This window comes from Muscardinus avellanarius (genome assembly GCF_963383645.1).
Source record: "Muscardinus avellanarius genome assembly, chromosome: 5".
Lineage (NCBI taxonomy): Eukaryota > Metazoa > Chordata > Mammalia > Rodentia > Gliridae > Muscardinus > Muscardinus avellanarius.
The window spans coordinates 106,036,312-106,060,014 of record NC_137790.1 but is presented as its reverse complement, the minus strand read 5'-3'; the positions used below and the strand labels follow the sequence as shown (position 1 = coordinate 106,060,014).

The 23,703-nt window shown below is 40.3% G+C and overlaps 1 protein-coding gene across 1 annotated transcript in view; it reads right to left on the bottom strand.

Annotated features, from left to right (window-relative positions):
• Positions 1–1,646: 1,646 nt before the first annotated feature.
• LRRC34 (leucine rich repeat containing 34) overlaps positions 1,647–23,703 on the bottom strand; it is a gene marked incomplete at both ends in the record, with an annotated part of 31,855 nt that continues 9,798 nt past the window's right edge. Inside the window, 6 exons of the mRNA XM_080696577.1 lie at positions 1,647–1,850; positions 5,659–5,785; positions 7,034–7,189; positions 15,606–15,760; positions 17,939–18,034; positions 22,544–22,672. Coding sequence (XP_080552703.1) covers positions 1,647–1,850; positions 5,659–5,785; positions 7,034–7,189; positions 15,606–15,760; positions 17,939–18,034; positions 22,544–22,672 — 867 coding nt within the window. The remainder of the gene's footprint in view (positions 1,851–5,658; positions 5,786–7,033; positions 7,190–15,605; positions 15,761–17,938; positions 18,035–22,543; positions 22,673–23,703) is intronic.

Below are 23,703 nucleotides of genomic sequence, written 5' to 3'. Positions count from 1 at the left end.
TTTCTTTTTTTTTTTTTTAAACAGGGTCTCTTAAGCCAGAGCGGCTGGCTTCAAACCTGGGAGATCCTCCTGTCTGCCTCCCAAGCGCGGGGATTACAAGCGTGCGCCACCACGCCGGGCTTAATTTCAAAAACAAAATGATGAGCTTATGATCTGGGACAATGTAATAGGTTATATTTAAGCTGGATCTTTAGAACAGTTGTCTTAGCAACTGTTATATATAAGTTATATATGTAGTTATAGCTTTACTCATAATTCAAATGTGTAGAGGAAATGGAGTTTTCCTACAAAATGTGTATGTCCCTCTTGAACCCTTATCTAACATTAAGTCTAGAGAAAAATCTAGTCTTAGTTGAAAAGCTACTCTAATATGAAGGAAATAAAACTTTATACCCTAAGGTATCAAAGATAATGCTTAATCTTTTAGAAAAAATGCTATCTTCTGCTTTTTGTCTTATCTCTCCAATGGTGTCCAGATGCATGGAGGGTTTTTTCCCCCTTGGTACTGGGATTGAACCCAGGAGCATTTTACCTTTGAGTTCTACCCCTTACTTTTTTTTTTTTTAATTTAAAACAGGTTTCACTAAGTTGTTGTCACTTAGTTGCTGAATCTGGCCTTGAACGTGCAGTTGGCCAGCCTGTCAGCTTCCCAAGTACCAGGATTATAGGTGTGTACCTCCACACCAGGCCTGTCATATACGACCGTGGCATCAGAGTAGAGGAGGTCATTCGCTCTTCCATTTTCTGGGCATCCTACTAGCTTCTGTTGCAGGAAGCAGTGGCTTGTCATATATATGACAAGGCTAGTAGCCTGGTCAGAGTTCCTGGTGAAACTGATCTGTCTTCATTCTCTTGGGTGTAGAGAATTCTGTGAGACAATGTTACTTGCAGCTCTGTCTCAAGCAATCCATTGTAGGTCAGGCTGCAGGTTTATTACATACTTGCTTCCTTCCCCTTCTGCTATCTTCCGAATCTCCCCTTGCATTAATAGAAGAACTTCTGGGTCCCTTTCATAGCACACAGGAATAGATAATAGCCTGAGAAAACCAACTGCATTGATAAGAATTAGTTTTAAGTAGCTGTGCCTTCACCTGCAGGGCCATCTCTATAAAACCCTATAGTCTTTTACTACCCAGAATATGATGAAATATTTCAAATGAAAAATGGACTACTGCCTCATTAAACAACATGAAGTGCACTAATATGTTGAACAAAGGAAGCCAGACACAAAGAAGTTATATACTGTGTGATTTTATTTGTATAGATTTCAAAAATACACAAAACAAGACCCTAGTATTAGAAGTTAGCATACTGGTTATCTAAGAGGAGGGCTGGGCTGGGGGAGCTGGCAGCACTGACTTCTTTGGAAAGGGTATGCATTTTTTTATTTGCCTGTATTTATGAAATTGTTATTAATACCTATCTCTATTAATACTATATTTTCATTATAAAAAGAATTAGTACTGTTCCTTGGTTTCTTCAGGGTTACATTTTAGTCTTTATATCATAAGAAATTTCACAATGGGTAACTACACAAAGTTTTACACATTTGACAAGTAACTAGCTGTGATTTTTGAAAGAAAACAAACTATAAAATATATCTGTAAAAGTAATAAGACTAATATATAAAAACTACAGCTTCCTTTTCATAGATGTTGACTTACTGAAACAAGAGCAAAACCTGCACTAGATGAGTGACCATGCATGTTTCCATGAGTTGGGGTCCAGTAATAACACTTCTTAAGACCATTGGAGACTTCTGAAAGATACACATGTCCATCTACCTCAAATGGCTCCACATCTGTATTGTCTGGCTTTAGACGACCCTTTCGAATTAAGTCTGAATATGCCTAGGATTTTTAGGAAAAACTGTATCATTAAGAATATAATTTGTTAAACTTAAATGAATGTAAATATTCAGCAGTGCGATTTTTGTAATTTAAAATATTCTAACCAGGCATGATAGTGCACGATTGTAATCCCAGTACATGGGAGGCTGAGACAAGAGGATTTGTAGTCAGCCTCAGCAACTTGTAAGGCCCTCTGCAACTTAGTGAGACCTTGTTTCAAAATAAAGAATAAGAAAATAGAACTAGGGGTATAACTCAGAGGTAGAGCGCCCCTGGGTTCCATCCCCAGTACCAGATAAATAAATATCCTAAATGACACTGCTGAATTTTTATTATTTTCCAGGCATTGTAGGTAGATGTTTAAGGAGTTATAATTTTTCTAAATTTTTTTTTTTTTTTTTTTTTTTTTTTGCGCGTCTGAGGATGGAACCCAGGGGCATTTGACCTCTGAGTTACACCCCCTGCCCTATTTTTTGTTCTTTATTTTGAAACCGGGTCTCACTGAGTTGCAGAGGGCCTCACTAAGTAGCTGAGGCTGTCCGCGAACCGCAATCCTCCAGGTCTCAGCCTCCCAAATGCTGGGATTACAAGCGTGCGCCACCACGCCCGGCTTCTAAATTTCTAATGTATAAGGCATGTTATGTCAGTTTTTGACTCCTCAAGTTAATTCTCTATAGTACCAGTTTTGTGGTACTATAACCTGTGTCCTCAAACCTGCAATCCTCCTATCTCAGCCTCTCAAGTACTGGGATTACAGGCATTTGCCAAAGTTGCTGAGAGCCTTACTCAGTAGCTGAGGCTGGCTTCGAACCTATGCGATCCTCCTATGTCAGCCTCCCAAGCGCAGGGATTACATGAGTGCGCCATCATGTGGCTTCCATAGGTGTTCTTAAAAGGTGGTCATGGCAGGGTCATTATATATGCTCTCAAAAACTTGATAACTAAGGACTCATTCCTCAGAAAAACAGAACCCCAGATGTGTGTGTGTGTGTGTGTGTGTGTGTGTGTGTGTGTGGTACTTGGGATGGAACCCAGGCGCATTCTACCTTTGAGCTACACCCCCCAGCCCTATTTTATTTTATTTGATTTTTTTATTTTTAGTGGTACTGGGGATGGAACCCTGCGTCTTTCTACCTCCGAGCTATACTCCCAGACCTATTTTATATTTTATTTGGAAACAGGGTCTTCTCACTGAGTTGCTGAGAGCCTCACTAAGTAGCTGAAGCTGGCTTCAAACCTGTGCGATTCTCCTGTCTCAGCCTCCCAAGCATGGAGATTACAAGCGTGTGCCACCACACTCGGTTCCCAGACCTATATTCTTTTTTTTTTTTTTTTTTTTTGGTGGTACTGGGGGTGGGACCCAGAGGCTTGCTACCTACAGGCTATACTCCCAGACCTTTTTTATATATTTTTATTTGGAAACAGTGTCTCACTAAGTTGCTGAAAGCCTCACTAAGTAGCTGAGGCTGGTTTCGAACCTGTGTGATCCTCCTGTCTCAGCCTCCCAAGTGCAGGGATTACAAGCGTGCTCCACCACACTCGGTTCCCGGACCTATTTTCTTTTTTTCTTTTTTTTTTTTTTTTCTTTTGGTGGTACTGGGGGTGGAACCCAGAGGCTTGCTACCTCCAGGCTATACTCCCAGACCTTTTTTTATATTTTTATTTGGAAACAGGGTCTCACTAAGTTGCTGAAAGCCTCACTAAGTAGCTGAGGCTGGTTTCGAACCTGTGTGATCCTCCTGTAAGCCTCCCAAGCGCAGGGATTACAAGCGTGCACCGGTCCCCAGACCTATTTAATACTTTATTTGGAAACAAGGTCTCACTAAGTTGCTGAGAGCCTCACTAAACTGAGGCTGGCTTCAAACCTGTGCGATCCTACTGTCTCAGCCTCCGAAGCGCTGGGATTACAAGTGTATGCCACCACGCCTGGCTCTTTTATTATTTTGAAACGGTCTCACTGAGTTGCAAAGGGCCTCACTAAGTAGCTGAGGCTGACTACGAACCTGGATCCTCCCGTCTCAGCCTCCTAAATGCTGGGATTACAAGCGTGTTCCACCATACCTGGCTACAACCCCAGATTTGAACATTCAGTTGCATGGAGTTCATGAACCCCCTGAAGGTAATCTACTTATTTTTGAAAAAAATCCATAATATTAGATCCTAGCATATTATTTATTCCCTATAGAATTTTCTTTGTATATCTGTCATGGATCCCTGTCTCTTTGTAAGGTTGTCATACAAGTTTGGTGAAATGGTTTTTCAATAAGGTTGCTATTACAGAAAGAGGAAGACATTTAGACATTAAAAGATCTAGCCAGGTTGGGTACAGTGGTATAGACCTGTAATCCCATCTACTTGAGAGGCAAAAGGATCAAAAGTCCCAATCTAGCCTCAGCAATTTAGTGAGACTCTATCTCAAAATAAAAATTTTAAAAAGGGATAGGGATGTAGCCCCGTGGTAGAGTGCTTGCCTAGTAGGCAGGAGGCCCTGGTTCAGCAGCCAGCACACAACGCACACATACAGTTTAAAACTTTAGTTAGCCGGGCGTGGTGGCGCACGCTTGTAATCCCCACGCTTGGGAGGCTCAGACAGGAGGATCGCACAGGTTCCAAGCCAGCCTCAGCTACTTAGTGAGGCTTTCAGCAACTTAGTGAGAACCTGTTTCCAAATAAAATTATAAAAAAGGTCTGGGAGTATATCCTGGAGGTAGAAAGCCTCTGGGTACCACCCCCAGTACCACCAAAAAGAAAAACAAAACAAAAACACTTTAGTTAGCTTTTTGTATTTACCATGTTATCAACTGTTCCACAATCAACTTACATAGCTTCTACTCCGTAGAACTACTAAAGGATATGGGTGTTTGCTTTTCTAACGTTATGGATACTTTTTTGACAGTAGCATGTATTTTAGTACCCTGTTGGTGGAATTTTGGTTATTGCTTTTGCCAATTCTGAGAATTTAAACTTCTCTTTTTTTCATTCCTTCCAAATAAAAACTATGTTACTATGCTTTTTGTTTTGATAGTAATATCAAGGGCTCTCAGTGTCTACATGAATTACATACCAACTGTTTTCTTGTTAGGTTAGCTTGTACTAATCTAATTTCTTACCTTGATATTATAATGAAGGAACAGATTGGAAATTCTGCTACATCGGATCAACCACTGTGATTTTTACATGGTCTGTAATACTAGCATATGGTATTTGACTTCTTTTGTTCTTTGAACCACACAACTTTTTAGTAGCTAATTTAGGATTTAACATAAAAAAATTATCAAAACCTAGCTGGGCATGGTGGTACATGCTTTTAATCTCAGTACTTGGGGGGCCTTGACAGGAGGATCACAGGTTCGCAGCTCAGCAACTTTATGACACACTCAGTAATTTTTTTTTTTTTTTTTTTTTTTTTTGGTGGTACTGGGGGTGGAACCCAGAGACTTTCTACCTCCGGGCTATACTCCCAGACCTTTTTTATATTTTATTTGGTAACAGGGTCTCACTAGGTTGCTGAAAGCCTCACTAAGTAGCTGAGGCTGACTTCGAACCCGTGTGATCCTCCTGTCTCAGCCTCCCAAGCGCGGGGATTACAAGCGTGCGCCACCACGCCCGGCATCACACTCAGTAATTTAATGAGAGCCTGTTTGCAGATTAAAAAATTAAAAATGGAACTGGGGGTGTAGCTCACAGTCCCCAGTGTAAAAAAAATTATCAAAACTATTGTTTCTCACACTATGCTTTATAATTTCTCAGGCACCTGTAAGTAGTCTGATATTATAGTAAGGAAAAGCCTTCATTGAAGAAAACTTACCATACATGTGGCCTCATCAAATTTGTTTCCCCAAATGTAGATATTAGATAGTGTGAGATTTGTTTTCATTGCCTGTGAAAGTGCAATAAGTCCTTCTCCTTCTATATTGTTGCTGACTACTGACAATCTGTAGAAAAACAAAAGGTACTCATGCTGAAAGCCAGTAGTTCCAAGAAGTACAGGAAACAGTTTTCTTGCTAGATGCTTCATGTACCTAGAATCCCTACATTTTGAAAGCAGTCTTTGTTTTGTGCTGTGCAGTCTTTGTTTTGTGCTGTGCTGGGTAGATTATAGGTCAGTCTGTATCATATTGAATGCTTATTATTTTTCTGCTGCTAGAATGCAGTATAAAAAGCAGTAATAATTTTCTCATGAATTTTAATAAGCAGTTGCAACTAGAATTAGTCCAATTTTTGTTATTTATTCATTTATATCTATTACAGTGGTACTAAGCATTTAACTGAGGGGCATTCTACCTCAAAGCTACACCACTAGGCCTCTTTTATTGTATTTTGAGACAGGGTCTTGCTAAGTTACGTGCTGGCCTGGGACCTGCAGTCCTCCTACCTCAGCCTCCCAAGTACTGGTATTACAGTTGTGCACCTCCAAGAATCAGTCTTTTCTTTATGCAGTACTAGGGATTGAACCCAAGGGCATTATACCTCTGAACAACACCTCTAGCCCCAGCCCTGCTTTTTATATTTTGAAACAGGGTCTCATCAAATTGCAGAGGGCCTCACTAAGTAGCTGAGGCTAACCATGAACTTGCAATCCTATCTTTCTGTCTCAGCCTCCCGAGACGGGAATTACTAGCATATACCATCATGCCTGCCATGCCCCGCTTGGTTTTTGTTTTTGTTTTTGTTTTTTTAAAACAGGATCTCTCTAGGTTTCTGACAGGCTTGTAACATTGCTGAGGCTGTCCTCAAACCTGTGATCTATCAGCCTCCCAAGAACCAGGATTACAGGTAGGTACCACCATGATGCTAATGTTTTTAACAGCATTAACTTTGAAAAACAGAAATTGTTTATTGTAACAGTATTATAAGGTTTAGAAAGTGAATTTTCACACTTCATCATAATCTTAAGGGGTTTGAGGTTAGTATTCTAAAAATTTCAGTTTTTCTGTTACTTTGATTAAATATAAAATAATACTAATGCTTTGCCAGGCGTGGTGGCGCACGCTTGTAATCCCCGCGCTTGGGAGGCAGAGACAGGAGGATCATACAGGTTTGAAGCCAGCTGCGCGTGCTGGCTTAGGAGACCCTGTTTCCAAATAAAAATGTAAAAATAGGTCTGGGAGTGTAGCCCGGAGGTAGAAGGGCTTCCAGGAACCTCAGTACCACCCCCCCAAAAAAAAATTAATAATACTAACGCTTTAAGACTCGTGTTGTGTGAAGTAAGGGTTTTGCTGAGGTAGATTGCTCCTGCATTTTCTATTCTGTTAAAAGAAAGGTCTATTACTTCCAGGGTAGTATTGCTTTTCAGCACATCAGCCAAATATTCCATTCCATCAAGAGTTATTTTATTGCTGGCAAAAACATGAAGAATAATTCTTTTACTCATAAGAAGATCCTTAAAAGCATATAATAAACAGTACTTTCTATTTTAGTCCACTCAATTTCCAAGAAAGTTAATAAAAACTCACCATTTAAATACTGCTCCCATTATTAAACTGTTCATTCAAATTATTAAGAGATAATAACAGTATAAAGTAACAGTATAAATAAAATTATACGGCTTGGTTGATAATAATGGTTCCTTCCCTTTCCTTCTTTCTTTCTTTCTTTCTTTCTTTCTTTCTTTCTTTCTTTCTTTCTTTCTTTCTTTCTTTCTTTCATATTCAGGATTGATCCCAGGGGCATTCCACCTGTGAGCTACATCCCCAGCCCCTTTTTTTTTTTAAGTTTTAAAAAGTTTTTTCATTGGTGCATTATAACCTACATCATGAAGAAGTTCAGAGTGATGGAGGCATACATGCACACAGCACTCAGTGAGCCCCACCCAGCTCCCCCTACTGCCCTTTTGTACAACATCGTGAATGGCATTGACAAATTTGTGTACTGTCATCATATCCATTAAGGTATTACCCTCTTCAAGTCCTCCACCCCCCTCAGCCAGGTTTCCTCTCATTCCACTAAGGTTTCTCATCCTTTGTCTAGAATCCTTCTGGTGTTTCAAAATCTCTGTGACTTCCACATATGAGGGAAAACATCCAACATTTCGCTTTTTGTGACTAATCTTATTTAATATAATATTCTCCAGATACATCCATTTCCCAGAAGATGTCATAATTTTGTTCTTTTTTATGGCTGGGTAGAATTCCATCCTGTGTATATCCCATAATTTTGTAATCTATTAATCTTTTGATGAATGTAGGTTGATGTAGGCTGGTTCCATAGTTTGGCAATTATAAATTGTGCAACTAGAAACGTAGATATGTGTGCATTACTGTGGTGGTCTGGTTTCAGTTCTTTTGGGTAGATACTCAGGAGTGGTGTAGCTGGGTAATATGGTAGATTCATTCCCAATTTTCTGTCGATCCTCCACACTTTTCTAAAGTGATGGCACTAATTTGCAGTCTCACCAAAAATGTATCAGAGTCCCTACTTCACATTCTCATCAGCATTTATTGTGTTTTGACTTCTAATTAGGGTTAGGTGAAATCTCGGAGTAGCTTTGATTTGTATCTCTTGATTGCTAATGATGTTGAACATTTTTTATGTATTTATTGGCCATTTGTATTTCCTCTCTGTGACATGTCCTCTTACTTCACTTGCCTGTTTGTTTTTGTTTTTGTGGTACTGGGGATGGAATGGGGGCGGGGGGGCTTCTACCTCTGGGCGTCACTCCTAGACCAATTTTATATTTTATTTGGAAACAGGGTCTCACTAAGTTGCTGAGAGCCTCACTAAGTAGCTGAGGCTGGTTTCAAACCTGTGATACTCCTGTCTTAGCCTCCCAAATACTAGAATTACAAGCATGCATCACTACACCTGGCTCACTTGCCTGTTTTTTTTTTTTTTTTTTTTTTGTGGGTCTGGGGATGGAACCCAGGGGCATTCGACCTCCGGGCTATACCCCCTGCCCTATTTTTTATTCTTTATTTTGAAACAGGGTCTCACTGAGTTGTGGAGGGCCTCACTAAGTAGCTGAGGCTGTCCTCCAGTCTCAGCCTCCCAAATGCTGGGATTACAAGCATGCGCCACCACGCCCGGCTTCACTTGCCTGTTTTTTGATTGAGTTATTTTTTTTCTTTTTTTTAGTAAGTTTCTTGAGTTCTTGGTATATTCTAGATATTAGTCCTCTACTGGAGGAGTGGCTGGCAAAGATCTTCCATTCTTTCAGCTTTCTCTCAAGATTCTTGATAGTTTCCTTTGCCACACAGAAGCTCTTCAGTTTAATGCAAGCCCACATATTAACCCTTGTTTTAGTTTCTTGTGCCTTCTGGATCTTATTGAGGACGTTTTAACCAGTGCCTGTATGTTGTTAGTCCTATGCCCTCTTCAAGTAGCTGCAAAGTCTCTGGTCTGATTCACAGGTCTTTGATCCATCCTGAGTTGACTCTTGTGCAAGGTGAGAAGGTGGGATTTATTTCCATTTTTCTCATATGGATAAGCAGTTTTGGCAACATCATTTGTTGAAAAGGCTATCATTTTTCCAGCATGTTTTTTGGCCCCTTTGTCAAAAATCAGTTGGCTATATGTGGATTTGTTTCTGAATCTTCTATTCTATCCCATTTGTTTTCTTTTTGTGCCAACACCATGCAGTTTTTATTACTTTGGCTCTGTAGCATAGTTTGAAGTCAGGTATTGTGATGCCTTCCTCATGGTTCTTATTGTTGAGAGCTATTTTGGCTATTCTGGGTCTTTTGTTGTTTTATGTGAATTTTAGGACTGGTTTTTCTAGATCTGTGAAGACTAATCTTTGTATTTTAGTAAAAATTGTATTGAATCTTTAGATCACTTTTTATAAAATGGCCATTTTTTTTTCTTGGTACTGGGGATTGAACCTAGGGGCATTCTACCTTTAAGCTACACCGCTAGCCCTATTTTTTCACTATTTATTTATTTATTTATTTATTTATTTATTTATTTATTTTTGGTTGTACTGGGGTGGAACCCAGAGGCTTTCTACCTCCGGGCTATACTCCCAGACCTATTTTATACTTTATTTGGAAACAGGGTCTCACTAAGTTGCTGAGAGCCTCACTAAGTAGTTGAGGCTGGCTTCTTACCTGTGTGATCCTCCTGTCTTACTCTCCCAAGCGTAGGGATTACAAGTGTGCACCACCACGCCCGGATTTTTTCACTCTTTATTTTGAAACAGTGTTTCACTAACTTGTGGGCCTCACTAAGTAGCTGAGGCTGGCTGCGCACCTGCAATCTTCCTATCTCAGCCTCCCAAGTACTGGGATTATAAGCATGTGCCACCACGCTTGACTTAAAATGGCCATTTTTATGATGATTATTATGCCTATACAAGAGAATGGAAGATCCTTCCATTTTCTAAGATCTCCAGTTTCTTTCTTTAGTGTTTTGTAGTTTTCATTGTAGAGGTTTTTAATCTCCTTGGTTAGATTTATTCATAGGTATTTTATGGTTCTGAGGTAATTGGGATTGAAATTGTTTTCTGGATTTCTCTGTCAGTGGATTCATAGTATATAGAAAAGCTTCTGTTTTTTTTTTTTTTTTTTGAAAAGATCAAAATTACCTCTCTCCATTTATTGAAATTAATCAGATTTGATTCTATTGCTGGAACTAGACCTTGCATTATCAGTTACTATGACTTTTTTTTTTTAATTGGTGCACTGTATTCATACATCATAGTGGGATACAAACTTTTATAGACATACATGCACACATCGCCCAGTCAGCCCCCACCCGAACCCCACCCCATTCTCTCCCCATCCCTCCCTCCCATGCTTGGCTTAGTGGTTGACATCTAGTATTATAGCAATTTATCCAAAATTAAAAATGATAATCTCACATAACAGTTTCATTTGTCTGATACCAAGCTTTTGATGACTTAAAGATAACATTTCAATATTTCTTTTTACTTTCTTTCTTACCAGAGAATATTTTTTTCTATTTTTTTTAGGTGAAACTATCATATGTTTATATATTTATTTTTCAGAAAAAATATCTATCCTAATATGGAAAATGGACTCTAGATACCCAAAACGATCTTGAAAAAAAAACAAAGCTAGAAGATATATATTTTCTGATTTCAAACCATATAAAGCTACAATAATTGAAACAGTATAGTACTATTCTAAAGGCAGATATATAAACCATTGGAGTTAAATAAGAGCCTAGAGATAAATTCTTCCCTATATTGTCAAGTTATTTTTGACAAGGTTTCCACGAACATTTGGTGGTGGAAATAATAATCTTTTAACTAAATATTGTTGAAACATAATAATTACATGGAAAAGAATAAAATTGGACCCTTACCTAATCCCATATACAAATATTAACTCAAAATAGATAAAAGACCTAAATATAAATCTTAAGACTATAAACTTTTAGGAGAAAATCTGGGTCATAAAACCTCACAACATTGAAATTGGCAGTGATTTCTTGGATATGATTTCAATGGCACAGGCAACAGAAGAGTATACAAACTCCCTAAAAAATAAAAAAAAAATTGTATATCCAAAGACAATGTAAACAGTTAACAGTTACTAATAGAATGGGATAAAATATTTCCAAATGCTATATCTGAAGGTATATTAATATTCCAACTAGAAATCCTAAAAATTAACAACAATAAAGGCAAACAATACCATTTAGAGATAGGTAAAAGACTAACATAAATAATGAATCTCCACAGATAACCAGTCTTAGTTGTCTGTTGGATGGAAACTCTTGTTTCTCTGGTTCTGGTGTGTGTTACCTATTTCTTCTTTGTAGTTAATCTCTTTGAGTATTTTCTCTAGTGCTGGTTTTGAAGACATAAATTCCTTCAGTTTCTGTTTGTCATGGAAGCTTCTTATTTTCATCTAATTTGATAGAAAGTTTTGCTGGGTAGAAAATTTTTGGCTGGAAGTTGTTTTCTTTCAGAGTTTGGAATATGTTACTCCAAGCCCTTCTGGCTCTCATGACTTGGTTTGGGAAGTCTGGAGTAATTCCAATTGGTTTGCCTCTGAATGTCACTTGGCCCTTTGTTTTTGTTGCCTTTAAGATTCTCTGCTTGGCTTCCACATTGGTCATTTTGACAATAATGTGGCGTGGGGATCCTCTTCTCCGATCCTGTCTAAAGGGAGTTCTATAAGTTTCCTGGATCTGTGTATCAACCTCTTGCTCTATGTTTGGAAAATTTTCTGCTATTACTTCCTTGAAGAGATTGTTGATCCCTTTGGTTTCACTTTCTTTTCCCTCCTCTATTCCAATTATTCTTAGGTTAGCTCTCTTAAAATGGGCCCATATTTCTTCAATATCAGATTCCTGCTGTCGGATTTTTTTTCCTAGATTAGAAACTATGCGTTCATTTTTGGAATGATCATCTTCTAAGAGCGAGATTCTGTTCTCCATGTGGTCTAATCGGTTGTTTGTGCTTTGAATTGAGGCCTTTACTTCATTAATTGCATCCTTTATCTCTTTTTGGCTCTCTCTGCGTTCTTTTCGAAGCACCTCTATTATTTCTACAGTTATTTTCCTGATTTGATCTTCTAGAAATCTCTGATTTTCTGTTTTATCGGGTTCTGATGTTGTGGGGTTGTGGGCATTCATTGCTCCAGTGTTATTCTTCTTTCCCATGATTTCGGAAGTTTGTGCCTTCTCTGGGTTCTTCCCTTGGGTCACTATGACTTCACTTAAGGTGTTCTGGATCTCGAGTCTGTAGTATCTCAGACCCCACTACTCCTTTACTGGGTTGTATCACAGAGTCTCCAACCCAGAGAGTCGATAGAGGCTGCTTTAGACTGTGGGGGGTGCCAGGTTGCACGTTCTCCTATGGTGTGATATCTCTGCCACCGCCCCTCCCCCACTGGGTCAAGTCCCAGGGAGTACAGTACTGGGATTTCTCCTCTGTAGCCCAGAATTTGACTCACTGTTCTTGAGTACACAGATGTAGCTGTACTGGATTCGGTGAATTCTCTGCTGCTGCCGCCGGTGGCAATATGTCGCCGCTGCTACACCCTCGGCCGTGAGGCTGGCGTATTTCTTCTTGGTTTTGATTTCCACTCTAAATCCCTGCAGCGTGTGCTGAGCTCAGCCACTGGGAGCTTTAGATTTTACCTGCGGCGAGAAATCCCACCTGGCTATTTCGCAGTGGCTCACCTCGGCTTGCTGTAGCCATCTGGTGAAGTTGCAGCTGCTGCCGGCAGTATTGGCGCTGCTGCTGTGGTCTCGGGCATGAGGCTGGTGTATCTCCTCTGTGGCTCTGAGCTCTGTTCTCAGTCCACTTTCTCTCTGGAGCCTGGTGATTTTTTTGTTTCTCTGGTGATGGTGTTTTCTGGCTATGAAAGGCACTGATTTTGTGGTAATGGAGATTAGTTGTTAGCGGAGCTCTTAAGCCCCGCTTTTCTCGGTCGCCATCTTCCCGGCTTTTTTTTTTTTTTTTTTTTTTGAGGTTTGGGGATGGAACCCAAGAGACACTGTACCTCTGAACTACACCCCCAGCCCTATTTTTTAGCCTTTGTTTTGAAACAGAGTATCACTGAGTTGCAAAGGGCCTTGCTAAGTAGCTGAGGCTGTCTGTGAATTGTGATCCTCCAGCCTCAGCCTCCAAAATGCTGGGATTATAAGCATGTGCCACCATGCCCGGCTTTGATTTCTTTTTTTTAGATTGATTTTGTATCCAGACAAGAGAGAATATCCCAATTTACTAAAATAAGAGAAAAAAGTGATATCACCACAAATAGCATGGAAACCCAGAGGATCATCAGAAGCTATTCTAAAAAAACTAGAAGAAACTGACAAATTTCTAGACACTTATAATTTTCTAAAACTGAATCAAGAGGATATAGAAAATTTAAACCAACTGAGCTGAGTGTTGTGGCACGCGATTGTAATTTCAGCATTTGGTAGACTGAGACAGGAGGATCACATTTCACAGACAGCTTCAGCTACTTAGTGAGGCCCTTTGCAACTCAGTAAGACCCTGTTTGAAAAATAAAGAAAAAAATAAGGCTGGGGGTGTCACTTGGAGGAAGAATGCCCCTGGGTTCCATCCCAAGTACCGCAATGAATAAATAAATAAATAAATAAATAAATAAATACTAAATAAATAAATAAATAACCAACCAACCAACCAAGAAGAGACTGAAATAGCAATAAAGAGCCTTCAAAGAAAAGCTCAGGTCCAGATGGATTCCCAGACCAATTTTATAAAACTTTATATAGAAGATCTAAGCACAATTCTTCTCAAAGTCTTTCATTAAATAGAAAGTCTTTATTTCATGAAATAAAAAAGCATAAGCCGGACATGGTGGTGCACGCTTGTAATCCCAGCATTTGGGAGGCTGAGACCTGGAGGATGGCGGTTCGTGGAGAGCCTCAGCTACTTAGTGAGGTCCTCTGCAACTCAGTGAGACCCAGTTTCAAAATAAAGAATAAAAAATAGGGCAGGGGGTGTAGCTCAGAGTTAGAATGTCCCTGGGTTCCATCCCCAGACCCGCCAAAAAAAAAAAAAAAAAAATTAAAAACATAGATGCGTTTCCCACACACATTCTATGAAGCTAGTATCACATTATACCAAAAGCGAATAAAGAAAGCTCATGAAAAGAAAACTACAGGTTAATATCATTGATGAACTTAGACACAAAACTTCTAAGCAAAATACTACCAATGCACATTCAAAACCACATCAAGAAAATTATACACCACAACCAAGTTGGGTTCATCCCAGGGATGCAAGGCTGGTTCAACATATGAAAAGCAATCCATGTAATTCACCACATAATCAGAACTAAAGACAAAAATCACATGATCATTTCAAAAGACGCTGAGCATTCAACAAAATTTTAACACCCAATCATGCTAAAAACACAGCAGAGAATTAGAAGAAAATTACCTCAACATCGAAGGCAATATACAAGAAACCCACAGCCAACATCTTATTGAATAGAGAAACACTGTAAGAATTCCCTTTAAAGTCAGGAACAAGCCAGGCGTGGTGGTGCACGATTGTAATCCCAGCGCTGGGAGGCTGAGACAGGAGGATCCGAGTTTGCAGCCAGCCTCAGTTACTCAGTAAGACCCTTTGCAACTCAGTGAGATCCTGTTTCCTGTTTCAAAATAAAGGATAAAGCCCGGCGTGGTGACGCACGCTTGTAATCTTCGCGCTTGGGAGGCTGAGACAGGAGGATCACACAGGTTCGAAGCCAGCCTCAGCTACTTAGTAGTGAGGCTCTCAGCAACTTAGTGAGACCCTGTTTCCAAAAAAAGTATAAAATAGGTCTAGGAGTATAGCCTGGAGGTAGAAAGCCTCTGGGTTCCACCCCAGTACCACCAAAAAAAAAAAAAAAAAAAAAAAAGGATAAAAAATAGGGGTGGAGGTGTAGCAATGAGGTAGAATGCCCTTGGGTTCCATTCCTAGTACTGGAAAAAAAAAAAAAAAAAAAAAAAACCAGGAACAAGTATGCTTACTATCATCACTACTTTTCAATATAGTACTCAAGACTCTAGCCAGAGCAATAAGGAAAAGAAATCAAAGGAATACAAATAGAAAAAAAAAGAACTGAAATTATTTCAATTTGCAGATGACATGATCCTATACTTAAGACCCAATAAACTCAACCAAAAGACTTTTAGTACTGATTAACACTCCTGCCTCAGTCTCCCAAGTCCTGGGATTACAAACATGTCTCACCATGCCTGGCAATGGTTGCATTTTTTAATCACTGGAAGTAGTGTCTAAAGGCTCTCATGTACTATATATATTTACATAGTTTATCTTCAAGACTTAACTATTAAATTATTAATATGTAAATGATCACTTACCAGCTGACATCGAGGTAGCGTAGGCTGCTGTTCAGATACAGTGCATTGCATAACTTTTGCATACCACAATTTTTTATACCATGCTTACACAAATGTAGTTCAACAAGGCAGTGATTTTCTTTCAACATTTGGCCTAGATGAACTGTGGACTCTTCCTAAAAATAGATAAAATCTTGTTTCTAATTTACAATTTTAGCTGGGCATGGTTGGTGCATGCCTGTAACCCAGTACTTAGGAGGCTGAGACAGGAGGTCACAGGTTTGAAACCAGCCTCAGCAATTTAATGGGACCCTGTTTCAAAATAAAATAGGGCTGGGGTGTAGCTCAGATATAGAATGTCTATGGGTTAAATTCCCAGTACCACAAAGTAAGATATAATTTTGAGGCCAAGTATGGTGGCCCTTGCCTATAATCCAGTACTTGAGAGATTGAGACAGGAGGATTGCTGAAGCTGAAAAGATTTTAAATCAAAATATCGTTTTTATAATCTTGTTGTGAACACCACAAAATTAAGTAAAAAGAAATTCCATTAATAATGAACGGTGCCTTCTTCCATGGAACAATTAGATTTTCTTTTTTTACATTTTTAAAAAGAAAATACAAAGCCAAGGACTTTGCATTTATTTGTTTATAAATAAATCAAGGCCAGTATGAAGTAACTTAATGAAACCCTGTTTCAAAATAAAAACTAAAATTAGACTGGGCATGTAGCTCAGAGTTAGAATACCTCTGGGTTCAATCTACAGCAGCACACACACAAATAGAATGCAATATTGAAGCAGTACATGTCTATTCAAAACCTGTTATTATATTATTTTAGAAAGATTTTATATAAAGTGTGTGTGTGTGTGTGTTTGGTTTTTTTTTTTGCAGTAGTAGGTATTGAATCCAGGCAAGTACTCCACCACTGAGCTCTATCCCCAGTGCTTTTTATTTGAATCTTGCTAATCTGCCAGGCTGGCCTTGAAGTTGCTTCCACCACCTGAGCAGCTGTGGAGACATGGCATGTGCCATTACACCTGGTGTTAGAATAATATTGTTTAAATCTATTAGACTACTATAACTCGTATTCGACCCATGTTTAAAAATAATCATCGTTAAGCCAGGCGTGGTAGCACATACTTGTAATCTCAGTACTTGGGAGGCTGAGACAGGAGGATCACAAATTTGTGGCCAGCCTCCACTACTTAGTGAGGCCCCTCACAACTTAATGAGACCCTGTTTCAAAAAAAAAGAATTAAAAAAGCTGGGCATGCATGCAGGAAGGCCGGTGCTGGGGTCAGCAAGGCCAGGATTGGTGCCTGCTGGAAACAGCGAGGCCAGGATAGGAGTTTGCCTAAAGGCAAAGCTGGTGCTGGGGCCTCCGAGGCTGGGATCAGAGCCTGCCACGAGGCAAGGCCAGTGCTGGAGCCAGCGAGGCCAGGATCAGAGTCTACCAGGCAGCCAGGCCGGTGATGGGGTCTTCAAGAGTGGGATCTTGCAATGCAGCATACACAGAGAAATATCACAGAAAATAAAAAAAATCAGATGCTCTCCCTCATATGCAAAAACTAGGAAGAAATGGGTAATAGGAGGGAATCTAGTGGAAGAAAAGGCCCTATGGAGGAGCAAGTAAGGTGACCAATCAGAGAGGATGGGATGGGGGAAGATGGAATCTCTTTAAAGCACATGATGTAGGTAAACAAATAAATCAATGTTAAACACTAAATCAAGCATGGGATTGAGGGAGGAGGGAGGGAGTGGGATGGGGATTGGAGAAAGGCTAATTTGGTGATATGTACTTGGATATCCTAACAAGTCTTATATTCCATTGAGATGTTTGATTACAATGCACCAATAAAAATATATTTAAAAAAAAAAGCTGGGCATGGAGGTGCATGCTTGTAATCCTAGCATTTGGGAGGCTGAGACAGGAGGATCGTGGTTTTCAGACAGCCTCAGCTACTACATAGTGAGGCCTTTGCAACTCAGGGAGACCCTGTTTCAACATAAAGAATAAAAAATAGGGCTGCAGGTGTAGCTTGGAGGTAGAATGCCCCTGGGTTCATCCCAGTACTGCAAAAAAAAAAAAAAAAAAAATCAGACTGGGGGTGAAGCTCAGGTAGAATGCCCTGGGTTTCAAGAGAAAAGGTGATATGCTTAAATAAGCAACATTTGAAAACCTATTTAGTTATAGAAATCCTAGCAAGAATTAACATAATTTCCCTTAAGTTAAAGTATTTATAAGTAGCAATTTACAAGACATAAGGTCAATTCTAGAAACACAATGTATTCATATACTATAAACTTAAGAAAGACCTTAGTTTTATATTAACATCACTTTGAATACATACCTGTTCACCATACAGTATAGGTCGGTTTAGGACTATTCCTTTCATTGCTTGGTTTTGAGTTAGTACCGTAGCAAATGCTATCACACTTTGCATTCCCTAAAAACAGGCAAATTTATTAAAGAAACTAACAAGTAGATAATATCTCTATATAAATATTTCAAGATTATCTGAATTCTGATCAATCAAAATCATGTTTTTAGAGCTGGGCTTAGTTGTATACACATTTAATCCTAGCACTTGGGAGGCTGAGACAGGAGGATTAGATTTGAGAATAGCCTCAGCAATGTAGTGAGACTCTCAGCAACTTGGCAAGACCCTATTTCAAAAAAATAAAAATTTAAAAGGGCTAGGGGTGTAGTTCTGGAGTAGAATGCCCCCTGAGTTTAATCCCTAGTATCAACACCACCACAATAACAAAAAAATCATGTTTTCTAAAACCTTAACTATTTTTTGGTCATGGAATTGTAGGTTGATCAAATTCAGAAGTGAAATGTTATTATATTCCTTTCTCCCTGCCCTAAAACCTGTCTATAACATGCACAGGGAGTTTCTGAACATTTCAGTAGGCATTTTCTGGGTGTTGGCCCCTGGGCTTGTGCCTAGGCCCTCAAGGTTCTATATGGTGCAGACCACCAGATGTAGACACACATGGGTCCCAGCTGGGGCTCATACCACTTAACACATACCTTGTGCAAGCATTCTTTCATATTCACACTTGCACAATAAGCGTTTGTGGTGGGTAGGGTTTGCTAATCACATTTTTCATAGCTCCACAGGCTTCCTTTCCTCTGACTGCAAGGGCCTAATCCTCCTCCTCTTGGTGATGGACACCACCACACAAACAGCTGTGAGCTGTGAGGCCAGAAAACATGGACTTGCTCTTCCTCTCTTCTTAGACTCCCATCCAGTTGATCAGTAAGTCTTGCAGTCTTCTTCCAAGAGATGTCTCATGTCAGTCCATTCCTGCCATCTCTGTGGCCATCACACCTGCAAGTGCTCACCATATCACCTGGACCACTGCAGTGACTCTCAGTGATGGGTCAGTTTCTCCTTGCTACCCTCCCATTCCCAGGGATTGTGTGTGTGTGTGTGTGGGGGGGGTATTAGGGATGGAACCCAGGGACATTCTACCTCCAAGCTACACCCCCAGCCCTATTTTTAATTCTTTATTTTGAAACAGGTCTCACTGAGTTGCAGAGGGCTTCACTGAGTATCTGAGGCTGGCTGCGAACTGTGAAACTCCTGTCTCAGCCTCCCAAATGCTGGGATTACAATCATGCGCCACCACACCCAGCTCCCAGGGATTTTTTTTGTGTGCGTGTGGTACTGGGGGCAGAATCCAGGGGCTTTCTACCTCCAGGCCACACCCCCAGCCCTATTTTATGGTTTGGAAACAGGGTCTCACTAAGTTGCTGAGAGCCTCACTAAGTAGCTGAGGCTGGCTTCGAACCTGTGCAATCCTCCTGTCTCAGCCTCCCAAGCACAGGGATTACAAGTGTGCGCCAACACACCTGGCCTTGCTCTCAGGGATCTTTTAAAAGTACCAATCAGTTCATGTCACCTTCATGTAAAGCCTTTCAATGATTTGCATGTAAAAATCTCCTCTTCTTCCCCTGGCCCATGAGCATACCGCACACAGCCTTGCCTGACCTGGCCTCTGTGATGATCTCCACCTTTACTTCAAAGTACGCTTAACTCCCTCTGCTCAACAGGTTCTTAAAACTTGTCAGATAGCTGGGCAAGGTGGTGCACCTGTGATTCCAGCTACTTGGGAGGCTAAGGCAGGTCACAGGCAACCAGCTCATCAGGCAGAAATCATCAAAGTACTTGGTCATCTTGGTAGCATGGTTCTCTATTTCTTCACTGATGTTTTCCCAACTAAAATAATAAGCTACATAAAGGCAGAGGCTGTATCTGATTCACTGCTATATCCTTAGTCTAGCACAGTAACTGGCATGTACACCCAGTAAGTGCTGAATGCTTTCCTAGAACCAAAATGGCTTTATCTATCACTTAGAAATAGTCAAGCCGGGCATGGTGGTGCACACTTGTAATCCCTGCACTTGGGAGGCTGAGACAGGAGGATCATGCAGGTTCGAAGCCAGCCTCAGCTGGCTTAAGAGACCCTGTTTCCAAATAAAATATAAAATAGGTCTGGGAGTGTAGCCTGGAGGTAGAAGACCCTGGGTTCCATCCCCAGTACCGCCAAAAAAAAAAAAAAAAAAATAGTCTTTCAGAACTGGTAATGCCAGAGAGCCTCCTGGCTCATCTTCCTGGTTTTGGTTTTTTTTTTTTTTTTTTTTTTTTTTGCAGGTCTGGGGGTGGAACCCAGGAGCAGTCGACCTCCGAGCTACACCCTCTGCCCTATTTTTTTATTCTTTATTTTGAAACAGGGTCTCATTAAGTTGCAGAGGGCCTCACTGAGTAGCTGAGGCTGTCCACGAACCACGATCCTCCAGTCTCAGCCTCCCGATCATCTTGTTTTTTGTGTGTCCCAGTGATTTGGCATTAATCTGAGGTCATATGACAGTTTTTCAAGGCCTCAATATTTTTTTTAAATTTTTTATTTTTTGGTGGTACTGGGATTCCTGGAAGCCCTTCTACCTCCGGGCTACACTCCCAGACCTATTTTATATTTTTGAAACAGGGTTTCTTAAGCCAGTGCGGCTGGCTTCGAACCTGCGCAATCCTCCTGTCTCTGCCTCCCAAGCGTGGGGATTACAAGGGTGCGCCACCACGCCCAGCAAGGCCTCAATATTTTAAAACATGTTTAAGAAAGTATAACCTGGAAAAAACAAATTTCTCAATATCAGACCAGATGAAGGCTCAGAGCAGCTCTTTCTTTTTTTTTTTTTTTTTTTTTTGGTGTACTGGGAGTGGAACCCAGAGGCTTTCTACCTCAGGGCTATACTCCCATACCTACTTTATATTTTATTTGGAAACAGGGTCTCATTAAGTTGCTGAGAGCCTCAATAAGTAGCTGAGGCTGGCTTCAAACCTGTGCAATCCTCCTGTCTCAGCTTCACAAACACGGGGATTACAAGTGTGCCACCACCACGCCTGGCTTCAGAGCAGCTTTTAAAAATAGCATTTTAAAGTTTTTATGGTACTATATAAATGCTACAAAATATTTTCAAAGTAAAGGATTTATATTAATGTAATGGCCAGGTGTGGTGGTGCACGCTTGTAATCCCTGTGCTTGGGAGGCGGAGACAGGAGGATCGCGCAGGTTCGAAGCCAGCCGCACTGACTTAAGAGACCCTGTTTCCAAATAAAAAAGTATAAAATAGGTCTGGGAGTGTACCCCGAGGCAGAAGGGTTTCCAGGAACCCCAGTACAACCAAAATAAATAAATAAATAAATTAAAAAAATATATTAATGTAATGAGGTTTATTTGGGGTGTGTGTGTGTGTGTGTGTGTGTTACTGTGGATGGAACCCAGGGGTATTCTACCTCTGAGCTACATACCCAGCCCTATTTTATTCTTCATTTTGGAACAGGGTCTCACTAAGTTGGAGAGGGTTTAAGTAGCTGAGGCTGGCTGAGAAGCTGCTATCCTCCTGTCTCAGCTTCCCAAATGCTGGGATTACAGGCATGAGCCACCATGCCCGGCTCTGAAATCAGTTTAATTAAAGTATTTTTCTCTAAAAATTCTATTCAAGCCATGCATGGTGGTACATGCTTGTAATCCCAGTACTTAGAAGGCTTATACAGGACGGTTCCAGGTCCAAAACCAGCCTCAGTAACTTAGTGAGATCAGGTTTCAAAATAAAAATTAATACTGAGGGTGTAGCTCAAAGATATCTGGGTTCAATCCCCAATACAGAAGAAGAAGAAGAAAGCAGAAGAAAGAAGAAAAGAGAAGGAAAAAAGGAAGAGAAGAAGAGATGGAGAAGAAGTAGGCTCCATAGCAATTAAGATGAGCTACGGACAGCTGGGCGTGGTGGCTCACACTTGTAATCCCTGCACTTGGGCGGCTGAGACAGGAGGATCGCACAGGTTCGAAGCCAGCCTCAGCTACTTAGTGAGGCTCTCAGCAACTTAGTGAGACCCTGTTTCCAAATCATAAAATAGGGCTGGGGTGTAGCCCGGAGGTAGAAAGCCCCTGGGTTCTACCCCCAGTACCACACACACACACACACACACACACACACACACACACACACACAAGTTTAGGAATATTCTACAGAGAACTTTTTTTTTTTTTTTTTTTTGCGGTACTGGGGATGGAACCCAGTGGCATTCTACCTCTAAGCCACACCCCCAGCCTTATATTTTGTTCTTTATTTTGAAACAGGGTCTGAGTTGTAAAGGGCCTCACTAAATAACTGAGGCTGTCCGCAAATCTGGAGGCTCCTGTCTCAGCTTCCCAAATGCTGGGATTACAAGCATGAGCTACTATGCCCAGCTTTAGAGGGTACTTTCTATGTAATTTACTATAATCTGATTTTATTAGCAGTCTGCACTATTATGTTGAGGGGAAAAAACACCTTTTCTCTGATATTTAAAATTAGGAGCAAGGTTAACCATAAGGCTATTATTTGACTGGTTTCTTGGGAGAATGAGCCGTTATCGGGGTGATTTCCTCATAGCCATTTTACTCACCAGATCACAGTCTCCCAAATCTAGTTTCTCTAAGGAGGAATTAATTTGTAGCATTGTAGCAAAAAACATTCCACCTTTATTTTCAATCTTATTTCCAGTCATTCTTAGATATTTCAAAGTTGTATTCTTCTAAAAAGGTAAAGAATCAAATTTAGTTATTTAAGTTTTAATCTATAGAATTCTATAAATGAAGTGAGTCAGGAGATTATATTACTATTTGCAGATACATATCTTTCTCAGGGAGATAGACAACATATTCCTTAAAGGTAACTTATACTCAATCTCCCATAATAGAGAAAAATCTATTTTAATAGCTTTTAGTAAAAAGAATTGCCAAGAAACAGATGCCTAAACAACAACATTTTGAAACAGGGTCTCATTAAGTTACCATGTACGTGGAACTTGAGATTCTCCTGTATTAACCTGGCAGGGTTTTATTTTATTTATTTTTTTGGTACTGGGGGGTGGAACCCAGGGGCTTTCTACCTCCGGACTATACTCCCAGACCTATTTTATACTTTATTTGGAAACAAGGTCTCACTAAGTTGCTGAGAGCCTCACTCAGTAGCTGAGGCTGGCTTTGAACCCGTACGATCCTCCTGTCTCAGCCTCCTAAGCTCTGGTATTACAAGTGTGCACCACCATGCCCGGCTCTACCACTTTTTTTTTAAATTGAGGTGAAATTTACATCACAAAAATAACCATTTTATTTATTTATTTTTATTTTTTGCGGCACTGGGTATAAGAACCCAGGGGCATTCTACCTCTGAGAGACACCCCTAGCCCTATTTTTTATTCTTTATTTTGAAACAGGGTCTCACTAAGTTGAAGAGGGCCTCACTAAGTGGCTGAGGCAGATTATCCACGAACCACGATCCTGTCTCAGCCTCCCAAATGCTGGTTTTACATGCGTGCGCCACCACGACTGGCTAAAAAAATAATCATTTTAAAGTGTACAATTCAGTGGTATTTACTACACTCAGAAGGTTGTGTAGCCATCACTTAGAGGTAGTTCCAAACTACTACTATTTCCTGTGACCCCAAAGGTCACAGTCCAGTCAGTCCTTCCTCATTCGCTCATTCTTTTTCTTTATTTCTTCATGCACACTAGGCAAATGCTCACCACTCAGCCACAGCCCTCAGACATCTGCAAGCTTTCA